Source organism: Chelonia mydas, chromosome 14 (genome assembly GCF_015237465.2).
Source record: "Chelonia mydas isolate rCheMyd1 chromosome 14, rCheMyd1.pri.v2, whole genome shotgun sequence".
Lineage (NCBI taxonomy): Eukaryota > Metazoa > Chordata > Testudines > Cheloniidae > Chelonia > Chelonia mydas.
In genome coordinates, this window is record NC_051254.2 from 17,056,299 (window position 1) to 17,071,230 (window position 14,932).

Sequence of the window (14,932 nt, forward strand, 5' to 3'; positions counted from 1 at the left end):
GATATCAGGAAGCAGTAGCCAAAGAGACCTGGCCTGTACTTCTGTTCCAAACCCTAGTTGGCCAAGTGGAGCCAGCTGAGGATTTCAACTAGAACATCCACTGGGTCTTTCATCTGCAGCTGGTGGGGGCAGCAATCTGAATGAATTGAAGCAGCTGAAGCCCAGCTGGCTGAGCTGTTTGGTGGTAGTAGGGCTTGCAAGAGAGGCTGCACAGCCCTACTCCCCCACGCTGCTCAGCTCCAAGGGGTGGAGCTCAAAAGAGCTTCCCGGAGCAGGAAGGAGCAGAGAGAGAGGATGAGGCAAGAGCTTTCCTTAGAAGGGTGATGATCTGCCTGGGTGTTGCAGTGACCTTCTCAATAAACACCTTTTAACAAAGCAAGCCAGGATCACTGCATATCACACTGTCGCCCCTTTGTCTTCCCTTGAAGCTGGAGCCGTTGCCTTGCTGAATCGAAGCCATATCTTTAGAAATTGCAAATGCGCTTGATTAAAAAAACCCAAGATTAATGTGATGGGCACAAGAGCATATCAGTGCTGGCTTCCTTGGCCTGCAGTCAGCCCGTCCCCGGAGCATGAAATATTTATCATCCTGCTAATATTTCTTCCTCCAGCCATGGAAGCTCAATACTCTGAACAGCCCCGGCTGGCCCCCTGACACCAGGAGAGGTGTAGATGGGGCAGTAAAATATCGTCCGTTCATGTCCTAATATCAATGTTTAATGCCCATCTGTATTATGGAGCCAGGATTCCTAATGAACAGGGGTAGTAGAGACCTTATTTACCATTAACAGCGTGAGTAATTGCCTGGGTGTTGGCAGCATGTTAAGGAAAACAACCGGAGCACATTATACATATCTTATTGCACCCCCGCCTTGTTTCTTCTCTTTACTCTTCAGCTTATAAATAATGGATGGCAGTCCAAATTTGATCCAGGTCGGTAATGACTGAAACTTGTTACCATCTGATAGCTGCTCAGTGAAAAATGAGTTGGCCATCTTTGAAGACTTCCTAATTAACAGGCGCTCACAACACCAAAATCATCTATCTATCTATCAGTGTATCTACAGTCAGAGCTAGAGGGGCGTGACTCCCAGCTCATTTACATATATGTGCACCAGCTCTCATCGAGTTAGCACACTAAAAATAGTAGTGCAGCTGTGGTGCGACGGGCTGCAGCAGTCATGGCTCAAGTTAGTCGCCCCAAGTACAAACAAACACGAACTCTGCGAGTACCAATTTGGGGCGTAGGCCATGCTGCTGCTGCCTGGGCTACTGCTAGCTCAGATGAGAGCTAGTGTGAGTACGTGTGTGCCAGCTGGGAATCACACCCCTAGCTCGTAGTGTAGATATACCCAAAAAGTTAGGTGGCCCTTTTAGAAGGGGTTCAGGTCCAACTCTGCCCTGTTCCTGGATTAGGCCCTGGTTTGAGGAATTCTGGGAGTTGTAGTTCCCAGGGCTGATGAGACCTGTAGGTTTTACAGGCTTACTGCAAGGAATTCTGGGAAGGGAAACTGTGTATAAGAGGCCCTGGTCTCTCAGGACAATGACAGTCTACTGAATCACCCAAGAGCGGGAGACTTGAGCATGCAGGAGACAGAACTTCAGAGGAGCAAAACCTAGTCTGTGAAACTCAGTTCCACAAGGGATAGGAATGACCATGGATCTAATCACACTCAGAATTAAATACCAAACTCAGTTTCAGTCTAACCTTCACATTATAAGTACCCCCCACTTCCCCCCTCAAGCATTTTATTCCTACCTACCAGGGAAGAAAAAAATGAGATTACTGTTGTGTATTTTTAATATTTGGAAAGTCCTCAGTGACCTGCAGTGAGGGGTGTCAGTATAAAAACCTTGATAGATAGATTATTGTATCCAAAATCAGAAGGGGCCGAATTTCTGCTTCAGATAATGCTGAAATATGAGAACAGCTTGTCTCATGAGACTTCTATAATTCAAGATGTCAGAAATTCCCCAAGATCAGTTCTTGCAGGAGTTCTACCATTTGGGGCTTAAATCATGCAAGAATAGCTTCGAAGATTTTGGCAGCATAGGCTACAAACCCAGACGTCAGCCCCGACTGTGCCATGAACCCAAACCCTGAGCCCAAAGCCTAAAGAGAGTGCACATTGCTTCTTTGGACCCACCTGTAGTTAAAATATATCCTGGACTAATAACACCATTAGTTAGTTGGGTGGCCTCTCTCTAGGCAGGTTGCTAGAGTGTATGTGTCCCACTGGAGGTCTGGTGATTTACACCCACTCTGCGTTGTTTGTCAGTGCCTGCTTCAGAACTCCTACTCTGTGTGTGTGTAAGCTATTCCGAGAGCACAAATTGACCTGAACGTGTTGGCAGCACTAGCCCCAGGGGCGAGCTCTATATTTGACAGCTCAGTGGGACTGTTTGTTGCAATTTTACAGTTTGTGCCTGGAAGGCTGTCGAGTACGGCCTTAGATACAGAAGCCTATTTACAGATTATTAAAAGAATGTACAGGGAGTGATCAGAGGTTGGATCTGGAACTGGAGTCACTCTCCCTCTAGAAAATGCCGTGGAATTTGGGCTGAAAGAACAGCAGAAATACAAGCCAACAGAAGCATCAACCCAAACAAACGAAAAAAGCCAATATAAGGGAAATGTGATCTAGCATTTAGAGCAGGGACTGAAAATCAGGACTCCTGGCTCCTACAACACTTCCTGTGTGACCTGGAGCAAGTCACGTTACCACTCTGTGCCTCAGTTTCTCTCTCTGGAAAATGGGTATTGTAATGCACCTCCACCAACAGGTGGTGCTGTATCTTTATCTCAATGTTAAGCTTTTGTCTTCTATGTTTTTATGTTGTTGTATCTGATCTGTGGGTTTTAGCAGGACGTTCAGTTATGTGTCTGTGCTGGAGCTGGTACTTGCAGTGTTCCAATAAATTCCAGTAATTCTATAAACGGGTATAACTGCATGTGAATATTTCCCTACTCCACAAGTTTCACTCAGGCTCATTCAAGCTGGCAGGGTGTTTTAGAGGAGGCTTGTTCCTTTGTCACATGCACCACTTACAGCTGCTCAATTGCATTAAGTCGGAAGGATTGATTTTTGGGTGGTGAAAACTGAATGGCAAACCTTGACCACAGATCAGTGTCCTGCCCCCAAGTTCTAGAGTTTCCACTATTCTAAAAGTTTTCTACTTCTCCCTGTATCTGAATTCTCTTTCCACAGTGATAGAAGGCAGACGGGACCAGTGTGAAGTGCCCAGAGACCCCAAATACCCTGACTGCTCTGGAAAAGTGGAGGTGAGTCATCTCACAGCAGACACATCGAAACTGATTTTGAGGTGGTTTCCTATGGTCAGAAGAAAGCCAAGGGCTGCGAGAGGTGCCATTTCCATCCTAACAACACTCTTACCCAACGCCAGCCAGGAAGGGATAGAGATCTTCTTTCCCATTAGGTGGAGACTGGGTTAATCTCCATTTTTATGAATAAAATTGTGAACCCTCTTCCTGGGATCAGCTCACCAGCTACCAATGGGCATGGTACCTCTTTCCCCTTCTAAGTAGAGATTTTCATAATGCTATGGACAGCAGTGTCTTCTACTGTACTTCAGGGCCTACTGAGTTAATTTTTCCCTCCACTGTCCTCCTCTAAAAATGGGTCTTAATGGTTGGGGCAAAAATTAAAACCTGGATGGAAGCCATTGCCAATGGTAACAAAGCAACAGACATACCAAACCCGCAAAAAAAATGCAGAAATTGGGCTTGTTTTTGGCTTAATTGGCTTGTGAGTTTCTTGTTGGCTAGTTTTTGGCTTGTTGCTCGTTGTAGCTTGTTGCTTCTTTTTTTTGATCAGCTCCTGGCAAGCAGGGGCAAGGGGGGGCAAGCAAGGGGGGGAAGAGAGAGTCAGGGGTACACAGCGGGCCCACCACAGTCCCAAACTGCACACCGGGAGAATCTAGTCACATAGAGTGTTGGTGTTCTTAGGGACTGGCTTGTTTTGGCTTTGTTTTGAAATGGGATTAGCTTGATTTTTAGCTTATTGTGAAAGTCGGGGTGCTTATTAACCGCGTGAAAGTTGGCAACTGTGCAAAGCAATTGCCAGGGTAAAACTGGAGAAACAGCAATCCAAAGGGTGGATGGTTTAGGAAATGGCTGCTGATCCCTTTAAAACCAAGTAGAATTCTCTCTCTCTCTCTCATTGTGTAAACTTATATCTGGCTCAGTTACCCTTCACACAGGAGAGAACATAATGCTCCCGTTCACTAGAGGATCAGGCAGCAGAGCACGTGGTTCGTGTGTTGTGGAGGGAGGGCACAGAACAAAGCAACTCATTGAGAGTGGACAAAGAGATGGGCATCCTTTGTCTACAGCCCACTGGGTTTCCATGATTAATATGGCCCTGCCTTTATTTCTTGGTGAATTATTTAAGCATGAAGCCATGTAAGGGAAAGAACCATCACATGTATTTTTTTAAAAATTTGGAGCATTATCGAGTGTCTGGGAAATAATTTAGGCATCACAAAGGACATTCTATCTCATTAAGGTAATGTGACACTGGTCTCAACTCTTAACACAACTTGCTCTCTGCACATGAGCATAGCTTTGGCATTTGGCCTGGGGCAGGATGCTGCTTTGGCAGACAGTAACTTTACACAAACTAATTAAAAGCTCGCCCAGCCTCCTACTTCAGGCTTCACTTAAAATTATGCCTTGCTGAGTCCACGTGAAAAAATATTAAAGAGCTTATTAATAGGACAGCGCAGTTACATTATCCATTCTCCCAGTGCTAACCATCATTTTCTTCCATCTTCTTCCATGCCTTGGTTAAATTGTAATTGAATCACCAAAAGCAGTAATGCGATCTCCTGTCTGGATGATTGGTGAGTTTTAAATATTGGGCATGGAGACCTGTCTCCTGAGTGGATTTGTTTTTGTAGCTAAATTTAGAAAGAGGCTGGCACAAGCAAATTCTAGAGGATGAGAGGTATGCGCTGAGGTCCTGCGTGTATTCTCTTGCATGCAAAATCACTCTCTGGGAAGTCTAGTAGATCTCTGTCTTCTCGGCTCCCCATTCTCCCAGAGTTTATGAAACCTGGAGGTCAGTTCACTGGTCAGGAAGAAGGAGGCACCATGGTATATCATTATTTTGAATTTCCCCGCCCCTTGTTCCAGGCATTGGTGGTTGCATCACTGGAGACCTCACATATTCCGGACAAAGCTGAGTGTAACCTCAAATCAAGAAGGCATTGTCAGTTCAAATTCTCTGTGTTCGACCTTTAGTTTCCCAGTGTGATGGCTGAGGAGGTCCTGACCAAACACACTGTAAAGACCACGGCCCAGATCCTCAGCTGGCGTAACTCAGCATAGATTCATTGATTTCAAGTAGGTGGCTTTGTCCATGGATCTACACTGATTTGCACCAGTTAAGGCTCTGGGCTATGATGTCAGTAATGCCACTGGAAAGACAATGTTTTATACTTATGCACAACAGTAACGTTAAATGCCTTCTATGGTATGCATCACTGATAATGCGTTAATAAGAGCTGGATGGGAATTTTTTGACAAAACTTTTTTTTGGTCAAAACTGAAACTTTCGTGGAAGCATATTGTTTTCATTGCAACTTTTGTTGGGAAGGTTTCTCAGATTCAGGATGAAATTTCCGGTTAAAAGTAGAGACAGACAGACCAGGGATTTAAACTTGGGCTTCCCACCTCCCAGCTGAGTGCCCTAAACACTGGGGTATTGGCTATTCAGATCTAGGTCTCTTGTGGGTTTTTATGAAATGTTTTGAAAGGTCTCATTTTTCATTCCGATGTGGAATGATAACAAATGTCAAAACCTTGACATTTTTCACAAAACAGAATTCTTGTTTTCCAGCCAGTCCTAGTACTAGAAGCGTGGTCCTATACATTACCCCTGCGGGTAGGACAAAGTATTACACTCTTATAGTTAAATAAATTTACATTTTAAGGAATGATTTATTCAGTCCTTAGCAAGCCACATGTTCCTGGAAACTTACACTGTAGGGATAAACCAGGCTGTCAGCATGGCAGTTATGCATAAGTTATGGCCCAGGAAATATGGCCAAGGATAGTGTGACAAACTCCTACTCACATGGGAAAGTGCCGTGGGATCTTGTTGTTGTGTAGATAGAAGAAAGCAGATGGAACGGAAATAGAACCTGAGGCGTCTATGCCAACACTCCTTTCCCGCTTATATTTTTATGGCAAAGCTGATTACAAAGCAGTTGTGTTTGTGTGAACCTAGTTTTACTGTGGAGGCTAATAATCCTAGGTCAAATGTGTATCCTTCTGTGGTGCCCATGTTTGGAAGTGAGCCATTAGTGCTGTTTGATGTGAGAAGTATAAGTCTTTGTGGGTCTCCTTCCATTTTATTACCCCTGCCCCCAAGGTTCCACGTAGAAAGGTCTGGAAGGTTGCATGTGACAGGGTTCGCAGTGGCCGCTTAGTGTTATCTCTGTGGAGTAAGAGCATCCTTAGATTTCTGCACAAGATGCCTGAAGCACAGTTCTCCAGTAGTGGGATTTGCAGAGCTCTCCCCTCTAATCTGTGTTTTTGCCCTGCTAATCTTTGTCTTGCAGTGGATGAGGGCCAGGTGGACGTCCGACCCCTGCTATGCATTTTTTGGCGTGGACGGCACAGAATGCTCGTTCCTCATCTACCTCAGCGAAGTTGAGTGGTTTTGTCCTCCGCTGCCTTGGAGAAATCAGACGGCAGCCATGCCTTCCTCAAAGCCACCGCCCAGAGTGCAGGTAAGGGCAGTGAGGGTCTGTGTGCCAACCCAGCGCCCTCCTTTAGGTGTATTCTTCTGTGGGCTGCTGGATTCAACGTCTCCAGGCAAGAGATGGAGAAAGGTCACGAGCTACAAATGGTGCCGGAAGAAAATCTGTATTGGGGGGTCTATCAGTGCAAAGAGCCTTGTATTACGCATGGTGTCTACATCCATGCCAGGCTGGAGATCGATTAGCATTTGTTTGGGTGAGACTGTGGCACTGTAAACCCCAAACACATGCATTTCTCTCTAACCTTAACACTAGGCATTCTTCCAGCATCACAGTCGGGCCGTAGCACCACTCCAGTAAAAGCTGAGACTAGTTTCCTAGCATAGCCCTCTTACATTGACCTGTGTTCTCCTGAGTGCACTTGATCAGTGGCGCCAGTGATCAACTGCTGCCCACTTAGAGATGTTTCCATGCATGGATGTAAGTTTCTGCAGCCTGCAGTGCCAGGGAAAGATTTTATGTATCCTCGGGGGAGTCAGCAGATAGTCAGGAGCCCCCAGTCAGTTAGTGGGGTGGGGACACTGAGGTTTTGCTCTGGCGTAATCTCTGTAGGAGATTTTAAATGCTTCACCTGCCAACTCTTTCACCCGAAGATATTGGAGCTCTCAGCCGTCACCATGGCTCTGCCTGTAATTTCAGCAATGGAGTGTCCATTTACTTCCAGGGTCCCATGGACACTTCTGGAGGAGACTATGGCCCAGCAAGAAGAAGTCCCACTTAGCCATAGGCTGGGCGGCCTAGGCTTCCACCTAAATCAGGACTGTCCTGAAGTCGAGACTTTTCTCTTGCTCTCCTGCTGGCCTCCTCTAATCTCACCTCGCTCCCTGCAGGGCCCAAGACCCATGCTAGCTCCGCAAGTCTGTTCTTCTCCCTGACTCTCCCCTGACACAGCCAAAGTGGGGAGCTGATGCCAATCAAGGGTTCAGTTCCTTCTGTGTAACACCTAAGGGCTGACCTTCCCTTACTGCTCAGATCACCTTGCCCATAGTTTCGGACAGGTCAGCGAGAGGATGACTGCACTTGCTCCAGGAAAGGAGCCAGCCAGGCCAGTTTCAGACGGGGTTGTACTCAGCACGGCTCAGCTCTGCCTTCACCGCTGCTATCCGCACTGTTGTTGCTACACTGCTGTTTCTCTGAGCGCTAGTGTGAGGAGAGGTTGGATGAATACACGAGCAGGGGACTCACACCCCGGCTCGTTGTGTAGACATATCCAAAAAAGCAGGCTCTTTTTTTTTACCTAGGCAGCTTTTCGGAGCAACCTCTCTTACCTCCTTGAGCTGATCGGGAGTGGCAAGGAATCCTTGATCTTTATGAAGAAGAGAGTCCGGCACTTGGCCTCCCAGTGGCTTCTGGCGACCCGTAGCCTGGCGCAGAAACTGAAGGGCAGACGGAGGGATCAAAAACAGGTGAAAGATGAACTTAGGGAGAATTAGTCGTGGGCTGATGTGTCCTTTGCATTTGCCTCCAGAACCAGTTGCACTAACGGTACGGCAGTAAACTGGAGGCTGTGCGGGATGAGGTGGGAAAGGGCACTTTAATATACGGAAATCTCCTTCACGGCTAGCCTGTGTCCATCGGGGAAATGAGTTTGGTCGGCCTTATCGGATCATGTGCAAGTCTCCCAACTACCTTCAGAATACCTCAGCCCCCAGCTTCTGCTGAGCTGAAAGTCAGACTGAGTGGCTGGTATGGACTTGGTAGCCACATACTGCTTGTGCCTTCGGAGGTTGCTGGGGAGACGGCTATAGGTGTCATTCATGGGGAAGTGCAGACCAGGTCAGCATTCCAGCCATCTGCACTAGGCTGAGCGTAGAGACAGACAATTCCAAGGCTTCTTGTTCCTTGTGTAAGTCAGTCACTGATCCTAAAGTCCATGGGCCAAATGCTGAAGCACGTTCTCATTCATCACCCAGGCAAAACTCCCACTGCAGTCAATGGTCCTGACCCCGACCGGTGCTGAGCACCCACAATGCCCATGGAAGTCCATGCAGGCTGCAGGAGCTGGCCACCTCTGAAGAGCAGGCTTCTTGCTTTGATGCCAAAACATGGATTTAGTTGTGCACCCACGTTTGGAAGAATCAGCCTGAGAGTTTTGCCTGGGTGAAGACTGAGTAAAACCCAAGTGAGGACCATAGAGTTTGGCTCCCTGTGTAGTTTCTGTTGCACACCATCCTCATGTCTGAGTGCTTCCTAGACAGCCACATTCCATGCTGCCTGGGTCACAAGAGCATCAGCCTCTCTCCTTCTCTCTCTAGATCTTGATTCACATCGGCTTCCTGACAGAGGAGTCAGGGGATGTTTTCAGCCCCAGGGTGCTGAAGGGGGGACCTCTGGGCGAGATGGTCCAATGGGCAGATATCTTAGCTGCCCTCTTCCTTCTGGGACACAGTCTGAAAGTCACGGTTTCTTTGAAAGAGCTGCAGAGGTAAGTGCCATGTTGATACCCAAAGAAATGATCCCAGCCAGTAGAGTGGGAACCCCTCTGGGAGCAGGCTGGCATTGTCTGAGGGGCTGTTATTTGTGTGTAAGAATCCGTGCTGCCTTGGCACTTTGCACGGGAATGCTGTACCTCCAGGCGTCCAAGGGTTAGTTCGAACCATTAGGCTGTGGCTGTTGGGATTGCTGTGTGAGAGCCCATAGAAATGTCTGTAGGAGCCAGACGCTTCACTTTGGTTTCCCATTGTCCTCACATTCAGGTCTCTCTGCCGTACCCTGCCACTCTCCTGGAAAGCGGTGTAGTCTGGAGGATGAGGAGTCAGGGCCCCGGGGTTCTATTCTCAGCTATCACAGACATATTGTGTTATCTTGGTCCATTTGCTTCCAGCTCTTTGTGCCTCTGTTTCCCCATATGTAAAATGGCTATAGTACTCTCTACCTCCCTCACATGGGCATCATGAGGCTCAGTGAAGACTTGTGAGATTGTCGGATGAAAGACTCTGCAAAGCATGACGCTATGTGTGCTGACTTAGGCCTTGCCTGGGAATTCGTCCTGATTTCAGCACTGTAAACCCTTAGTGCAGACAAGCAAAGCCATGGTTTGCACTAGTGCAATTCATCCTGGCTTCCAGCAGGGGTGAGCAGCTGCATTGCAAACCCCGGCTTATAGTAGTTTATACTAGGGCTTTCCACTGATACAATTGCACCATGGCTGGTCTAGGGTTGCCAACTGTGGTTGGACGTATTCCTGGAGGTTTCGTCACATGACAGAGTTTTTAATTAAAGATTAATTGTTAATTCCTAGAGACTCCAGGACAATCCTGGAGAGCTGACAACCCTACACTGGGCACCAGTGGTTGATATCCCCAATGCAGACAGGGCTGGAGACATCCAGAGGCAGATCCTCAATTGGTGTAAACTGTAATAGTTCCAATGGAATAAACCAAAGGGGCACTTTCCTGTACACTCCTGGGTCAGACCCTTGGTGAGCTTTACCTCCCATTGCTCCATGACAGTTTATACCAGCTGAGGATATGCCCCCTGTATTACCCTAGCACTAATCATCGGTCCCTGTGGCTCTTGGTGAGCAGCTCCCTGCCATGCCAGCATCTCCCCTTCTCTCACTTTCCCCTGCCCTCCACCTGCACTGGGCAGAGGAGCCAGCCTCCGTCCAAGGGTCACTCTTGTGAGTCTGGTTACGTACAACACCCAGGCTTGCTCCAGGTTCACCCCCAGGAGCTAGCCACTCCTCCTTCAAGCACCAACCCTGCATCATGTCCTTCAGATAGCGGGAGAGGACAGCGGGGGTTAGTGCACAGAGGTGTGTAGAGCAGAGAGACGATGGTCCAAGTCTAAATCAGGAGTAAATCATACTCGTGTAAATCAGGAGTAACTCCACTGAAGCTGGTTGAATTACATCGGTGTAAAATTAGTGTAAATTAGCAAATGAGGCCTTTTATGGTTTCTGAATTAACCTCGCTCTAGGGAAAGATTCTGGCCAGACCCCTTAGGAGGCCCTGGGAGGTGAAGCTTACCAGGGGTCTGGCCCAGGAGAACACAGGAAAGTCTCCCTTTGGTTGTTTCAGACTCAGATTTCATTCGCAGTTAGAAACTTTCCAGAAAAAGCCCCCCAGAATAGCTGGTATTAGAGTGGCTGCAGGATGCAGGGGTGCTGCAGGCCAGCTTGCTCCTCCCACTGTGCCATGGCCAGTTCAGTTCCAGTTCGCGTCTCCAGTGACTTTACTGGCATTGTTTTAAAGGCAGTAGCTCCATGCTCGTTAAGCCCATTCCTTCCTTCCTTCCCCTTCTTCCCGCTGAAGGAGGAGAGCACGGCAGCTGGTGTGAGCTGTCAAAAATAGCACAAGAAGCTCAAGGGCAAAGCAAGGTGAACAGCTGCAAAAGAATCTTTGAAAAGAATTTTTAAGTACATGAGAAGCAGGAAGCCTGACAAACAGTCAGTGGGGCCACTGGACGATCGAGGTGCTAAAGAAGCACGCAAGGAAGAGAAGGCTGTTGCGGAGAAGCTAAATTAATTCTTTGCATCAGTCTTCGTTGCAGAAGTTATGGGGGAGATCCCCACACCTGAGCTATTCTTTTTAGGTGACAAATCTGAGGAACTGTCCGAGATTGAGATGTCAGTAGAGAAGGTTTTGGAACAAATTGATAAATTAAACAGTAATAAATCACCAGGAGTAGATGGTTTTCATGATACTGAAGAACTACTAACTGTGGTATGTAACCCATTGCTTAAATCAGCCTCTGTACCAGATGACTGGTGAATAGCTAAAGTAATGCTGATTTTTAAAAAATGCTCCAGAGCGGATCCTGGCAATTACAGGCCAGTAAGCCTAAGTTCAGTACCAGGCTTATTGGTTGAAACTATAGTAAAGAACAGGATTATCAGACACATAGATGAACATGATAAATTGGGGAAGTGTTAACAGGCTTTTGTAAAGGGAAATCATGCCTCTCCAATCTATTAAAATTCTTTGAGTGGGGGTCAACAAACGTGGACAGAGGTGATCTAGTGGATATAGTTTACTTGGACTTTCAGAAAATCTTTGACAAGATCCCTCACCAAAGGCTCGTAAGCAAAGTAGGCGGTTCTGGGATAAGAGGACTCTCATGGATCAGCAACTGGTTAAACGATAAGAAACAAAGGGTAGGAATAAATGGTCAGTTTTCACAGTGGAAAGAGGTAAATAGGGGGTCCCCCAAGGATCTGTACTGGGACCAGTGCTGTTCAACATAGTCATAAATGATCTGGGAAAAGGGGTAAACAGTGAGGTGGCAAAGTTTGCAGACAATAAAAAATTACTCAAGCTAGTTAAGTCTAAAGCTGATTGCAAAGTGTTACAAAGGACCTCACAAAATGGGGTGACTTGGCAAGAAAAATGGCAGATGAAATTCAATGTTGATAAAAGCAGAGTAATGTGCATTGGAAAATGTAATTCCAACTACATATACAAAATGAAGGATCTAAATTAGCTGTTGCAGTCATTGGGGATAGTTCCCTGAAAACATCCGCTCAATGTGCAGCGGCTGTCAAAGAAGCTAACAGAATGTTAGGAGCCATTAGGAAAGGTATAAATAATAAGACAGAAAATATCATAATGCCACTATATAAAGCCATGGTAGGCCCATATCTTATGCATGCAGTTCTGGTTGCCTCAACTCAAAAAAGGTGAATTAGAATTGGAAAAGGTACAGAAAAGGGCAATAAAATGATTAGGGGTATGAAACAGCTTCCATATGAGGAGAGATGTAAAAGGACTGTTCAGCTTAGAAAAGAGATGACTAAGGGGGGATATGTTAGAGGTCTATAAAATCATGACTGGTGTGGAGAAAGTGAATAGAGAAGTGTTATTTACCCAGTCACATAATACAAGAATCAGGGGTCACCCAATGCAATTAATAGGCACAGGTTTAACACAAACATAAGGAAGTACTTCTTCACACAATGCATAGTCAACTTGTGGAACTCATTGCCAGGGGATGTTGTATAGGTCAAAAGTATAACTGAGTTCAAAAAAGAATTGGACAAGTTCAGGGAAGATAGGTCCATCAATGGCTATTAGCCAAGATGATCAGGTATGCAACTATATGTTCCATATGTCCCTAAATCTCTGCCTGCCAGACACTGGGACTAGATGACAGGGGATGAATCACTCAATAATTAATCTGTTCTGTTCATTCCCTCTGAAGCGTCTGGTACTGGCCGCTGTCAGAAGACAGGATACTGGTCTAGATGGAGCATTGGTCTGACCCAGTATGGCCATTCTTATGAATCAACCCAGTGGTGAGCTGGAGCCGGTTCGCACCAGTTCGCTAGAACCGGTTGTTAAATTTAGAAGCCCTTTTAGAACCGGTTGTTCCACAAGGGACAACTGGTTCTAAAAGGGCTTCTAAATTTAACAGGCCAAAAGTGGCACCTTAGGCGCCGACTCCACGGGTGCTCCAGCCCTGGAGCACCCAAGAGGAAAATTTGGTGGGTGCAGAGCACCCAGCAGCAGCTCCCCGCCCCACCTCCGGCCCCAGCTCACCTCACCTCTGCTCCGCCTTTCCTCCTCCCCTGAACGCGCCGCCCCGCTCTGCTTCTCTGCCCCCCCAGACTTCCCGCGAATCAGCTGTTTGCACGGGAAGCCAGGGCAGGCTGAGAAGCAAGTGGTGGCTTCCCGCTCAGGCCCAGGAAGGCGGAGATGAGCTCGGGGGGGCACACGAGGAGGGGTAACCCGGGGGGGGGTGCGCAGGGGAACCGCTCCCGCCCCAGCTCACCTCCGCCACCCTCGGCCTGAGTGTGAAGCCGCGGCCTGCTTCTCAGTCCTCCCCGGCTGTCCGCCGAACAGCTGATTCGCGGGAAGCCGGGGGGGGGGGCACAGAGAAGCAGAGCAGGGCGGTGTGTTCAGGGGTGGAGGCGAAGGCAGAGTGGAGGTGAGCTGGGGCCGAGCGCAGGGCGGGGAGCTGCCGGTGGGTGCTCTGCACCCACCAAATTTTCCCCGTGGGTGCTCCAACCCCAGAGCGCCCAGGGAGTCGGCGCCTAAGGCGCCACTTTTAATCTGATCAGTGGGGGAAGCGGCCGCTCCCCCTGTTCCCCCCCTAGCTACGCTCCCCCACCCCTAGGAGCCAGAGGGACCTGCTGGATGCTTCCTGGGAGCTGCCCCAGGTAAGCACCGCCAGGACTCCCCACCTCACCCCCCGGCAGGTGCCTCTGTCTCTTAGGGGTGGGGTGGGCACCCACTACGGTGGCCCATGAGACCCTTCTGCCCTGTTCTGGGGGCAGTCAGGGGACAGGGGAGGGGGGTGGATGGGGCAGGGGTCCTGCGGGGGGATGTCAAGGAATGCGGGGGGGTTGGATGGGGCAGGAGTCCCGGGGGCTGGGGGTGGGCAACGACCCCCTTGTGGGGTGAGGAGGGAACCCGTTGTTAAGATTTTGGCAGCTCACCACTGAATCAACTCCTCATTGGTCAGCCTCTCAGCTGCGACTTCAAGTTGGATCCTGCTCCCATGGAAGCCCCTGGGTTATTTGCCATGGCCATTGATGGGTACAGGATTGTGTCCTTTCTGCAGAGTGACACAATGGGTCAGAGTGGGAACTCTGGGGGTGTGGATAAGACTCCTGTAGCTGTGTGGGTGGGATTGTCAAAAGCCTTATTACACTCTCTCATTGGAGACCACTGTAAGGCTCCCGCTGACTTGGATGGGAGCAGAGTTAGACCAATACTGAGCAGTTTTGAAATCCCACCTCTGGAAGTTTTCCACCATTACTGCACTATTCAGACTCCATAACCCAGATGTTGGCTGAGTCAGTTCCATGTCTGGGCAATAACATCAGCCTTTTGCCCCCAGCTTCCATGTAGAAAGGCCCCAAAGAGTTTGCATTCACTTCTGTAGCCCCATTTGGTAGTAGAATTGCCAGCAGCCTGAGAAGAGGCCTCCCCTTCTGGACTCGTCATGAGTCGGCAAGAGGCATGTTTGACATGGAGAAGGGTGAGGAACACCAGCATGGCGAAGAGATGGCAAACCGAAGACAGAGTAGGCTGCAAATTTCACAAGCCCACCACACAACACTGCCAGGTCAGAGTTACTGTTTCAAAGCACTGGACGACCTCTTTGGATAGGCCCTGGATTGGGGTGATGGGAACGAAGACTTGTGACAGCACCAGGAATGTTTTCTGAGCATGCCAGGCCTCCTTCTCTTTTAAGGGGCCTT

The 14,932-nt window shown here is 48.3% G+C and overlaps 1 protein-coding gene across 1 annotated transcript in view; it reads left to right on the forward strand.

Annotated features, from left to right (window-relative positions):
• MGAT5B (alpha-1,6-mannosylglycoprotein 6-beta-N-acetylglucosaminyltransferase B) overlaps positions 1-14,932 on the forward strand; it is a 177,251-nt gene that overhangs the window by 91,008 nt on the left and 71,311 nt on the right. Inside the window, exons 5-8 of the mRNA XM_037914627.2 lie at positions 3,210-3,283; positions 6,586-6,756; positions 8,028-8,192; positions 9,042-9,211. Coding sequence (XP_037770555.1) covers positions 3,210-3,283; positions 6,586-6,756; positions 8,028-8,192; positions 9,042-9,211 — 580 coding nt within the window. The remainder of the gene's footprint in view (positions 1-3,209; positions 3,284-6,585; positions 6,757-8,027; positions 8,193-9,041; positions 9,212-14,932) is intronic.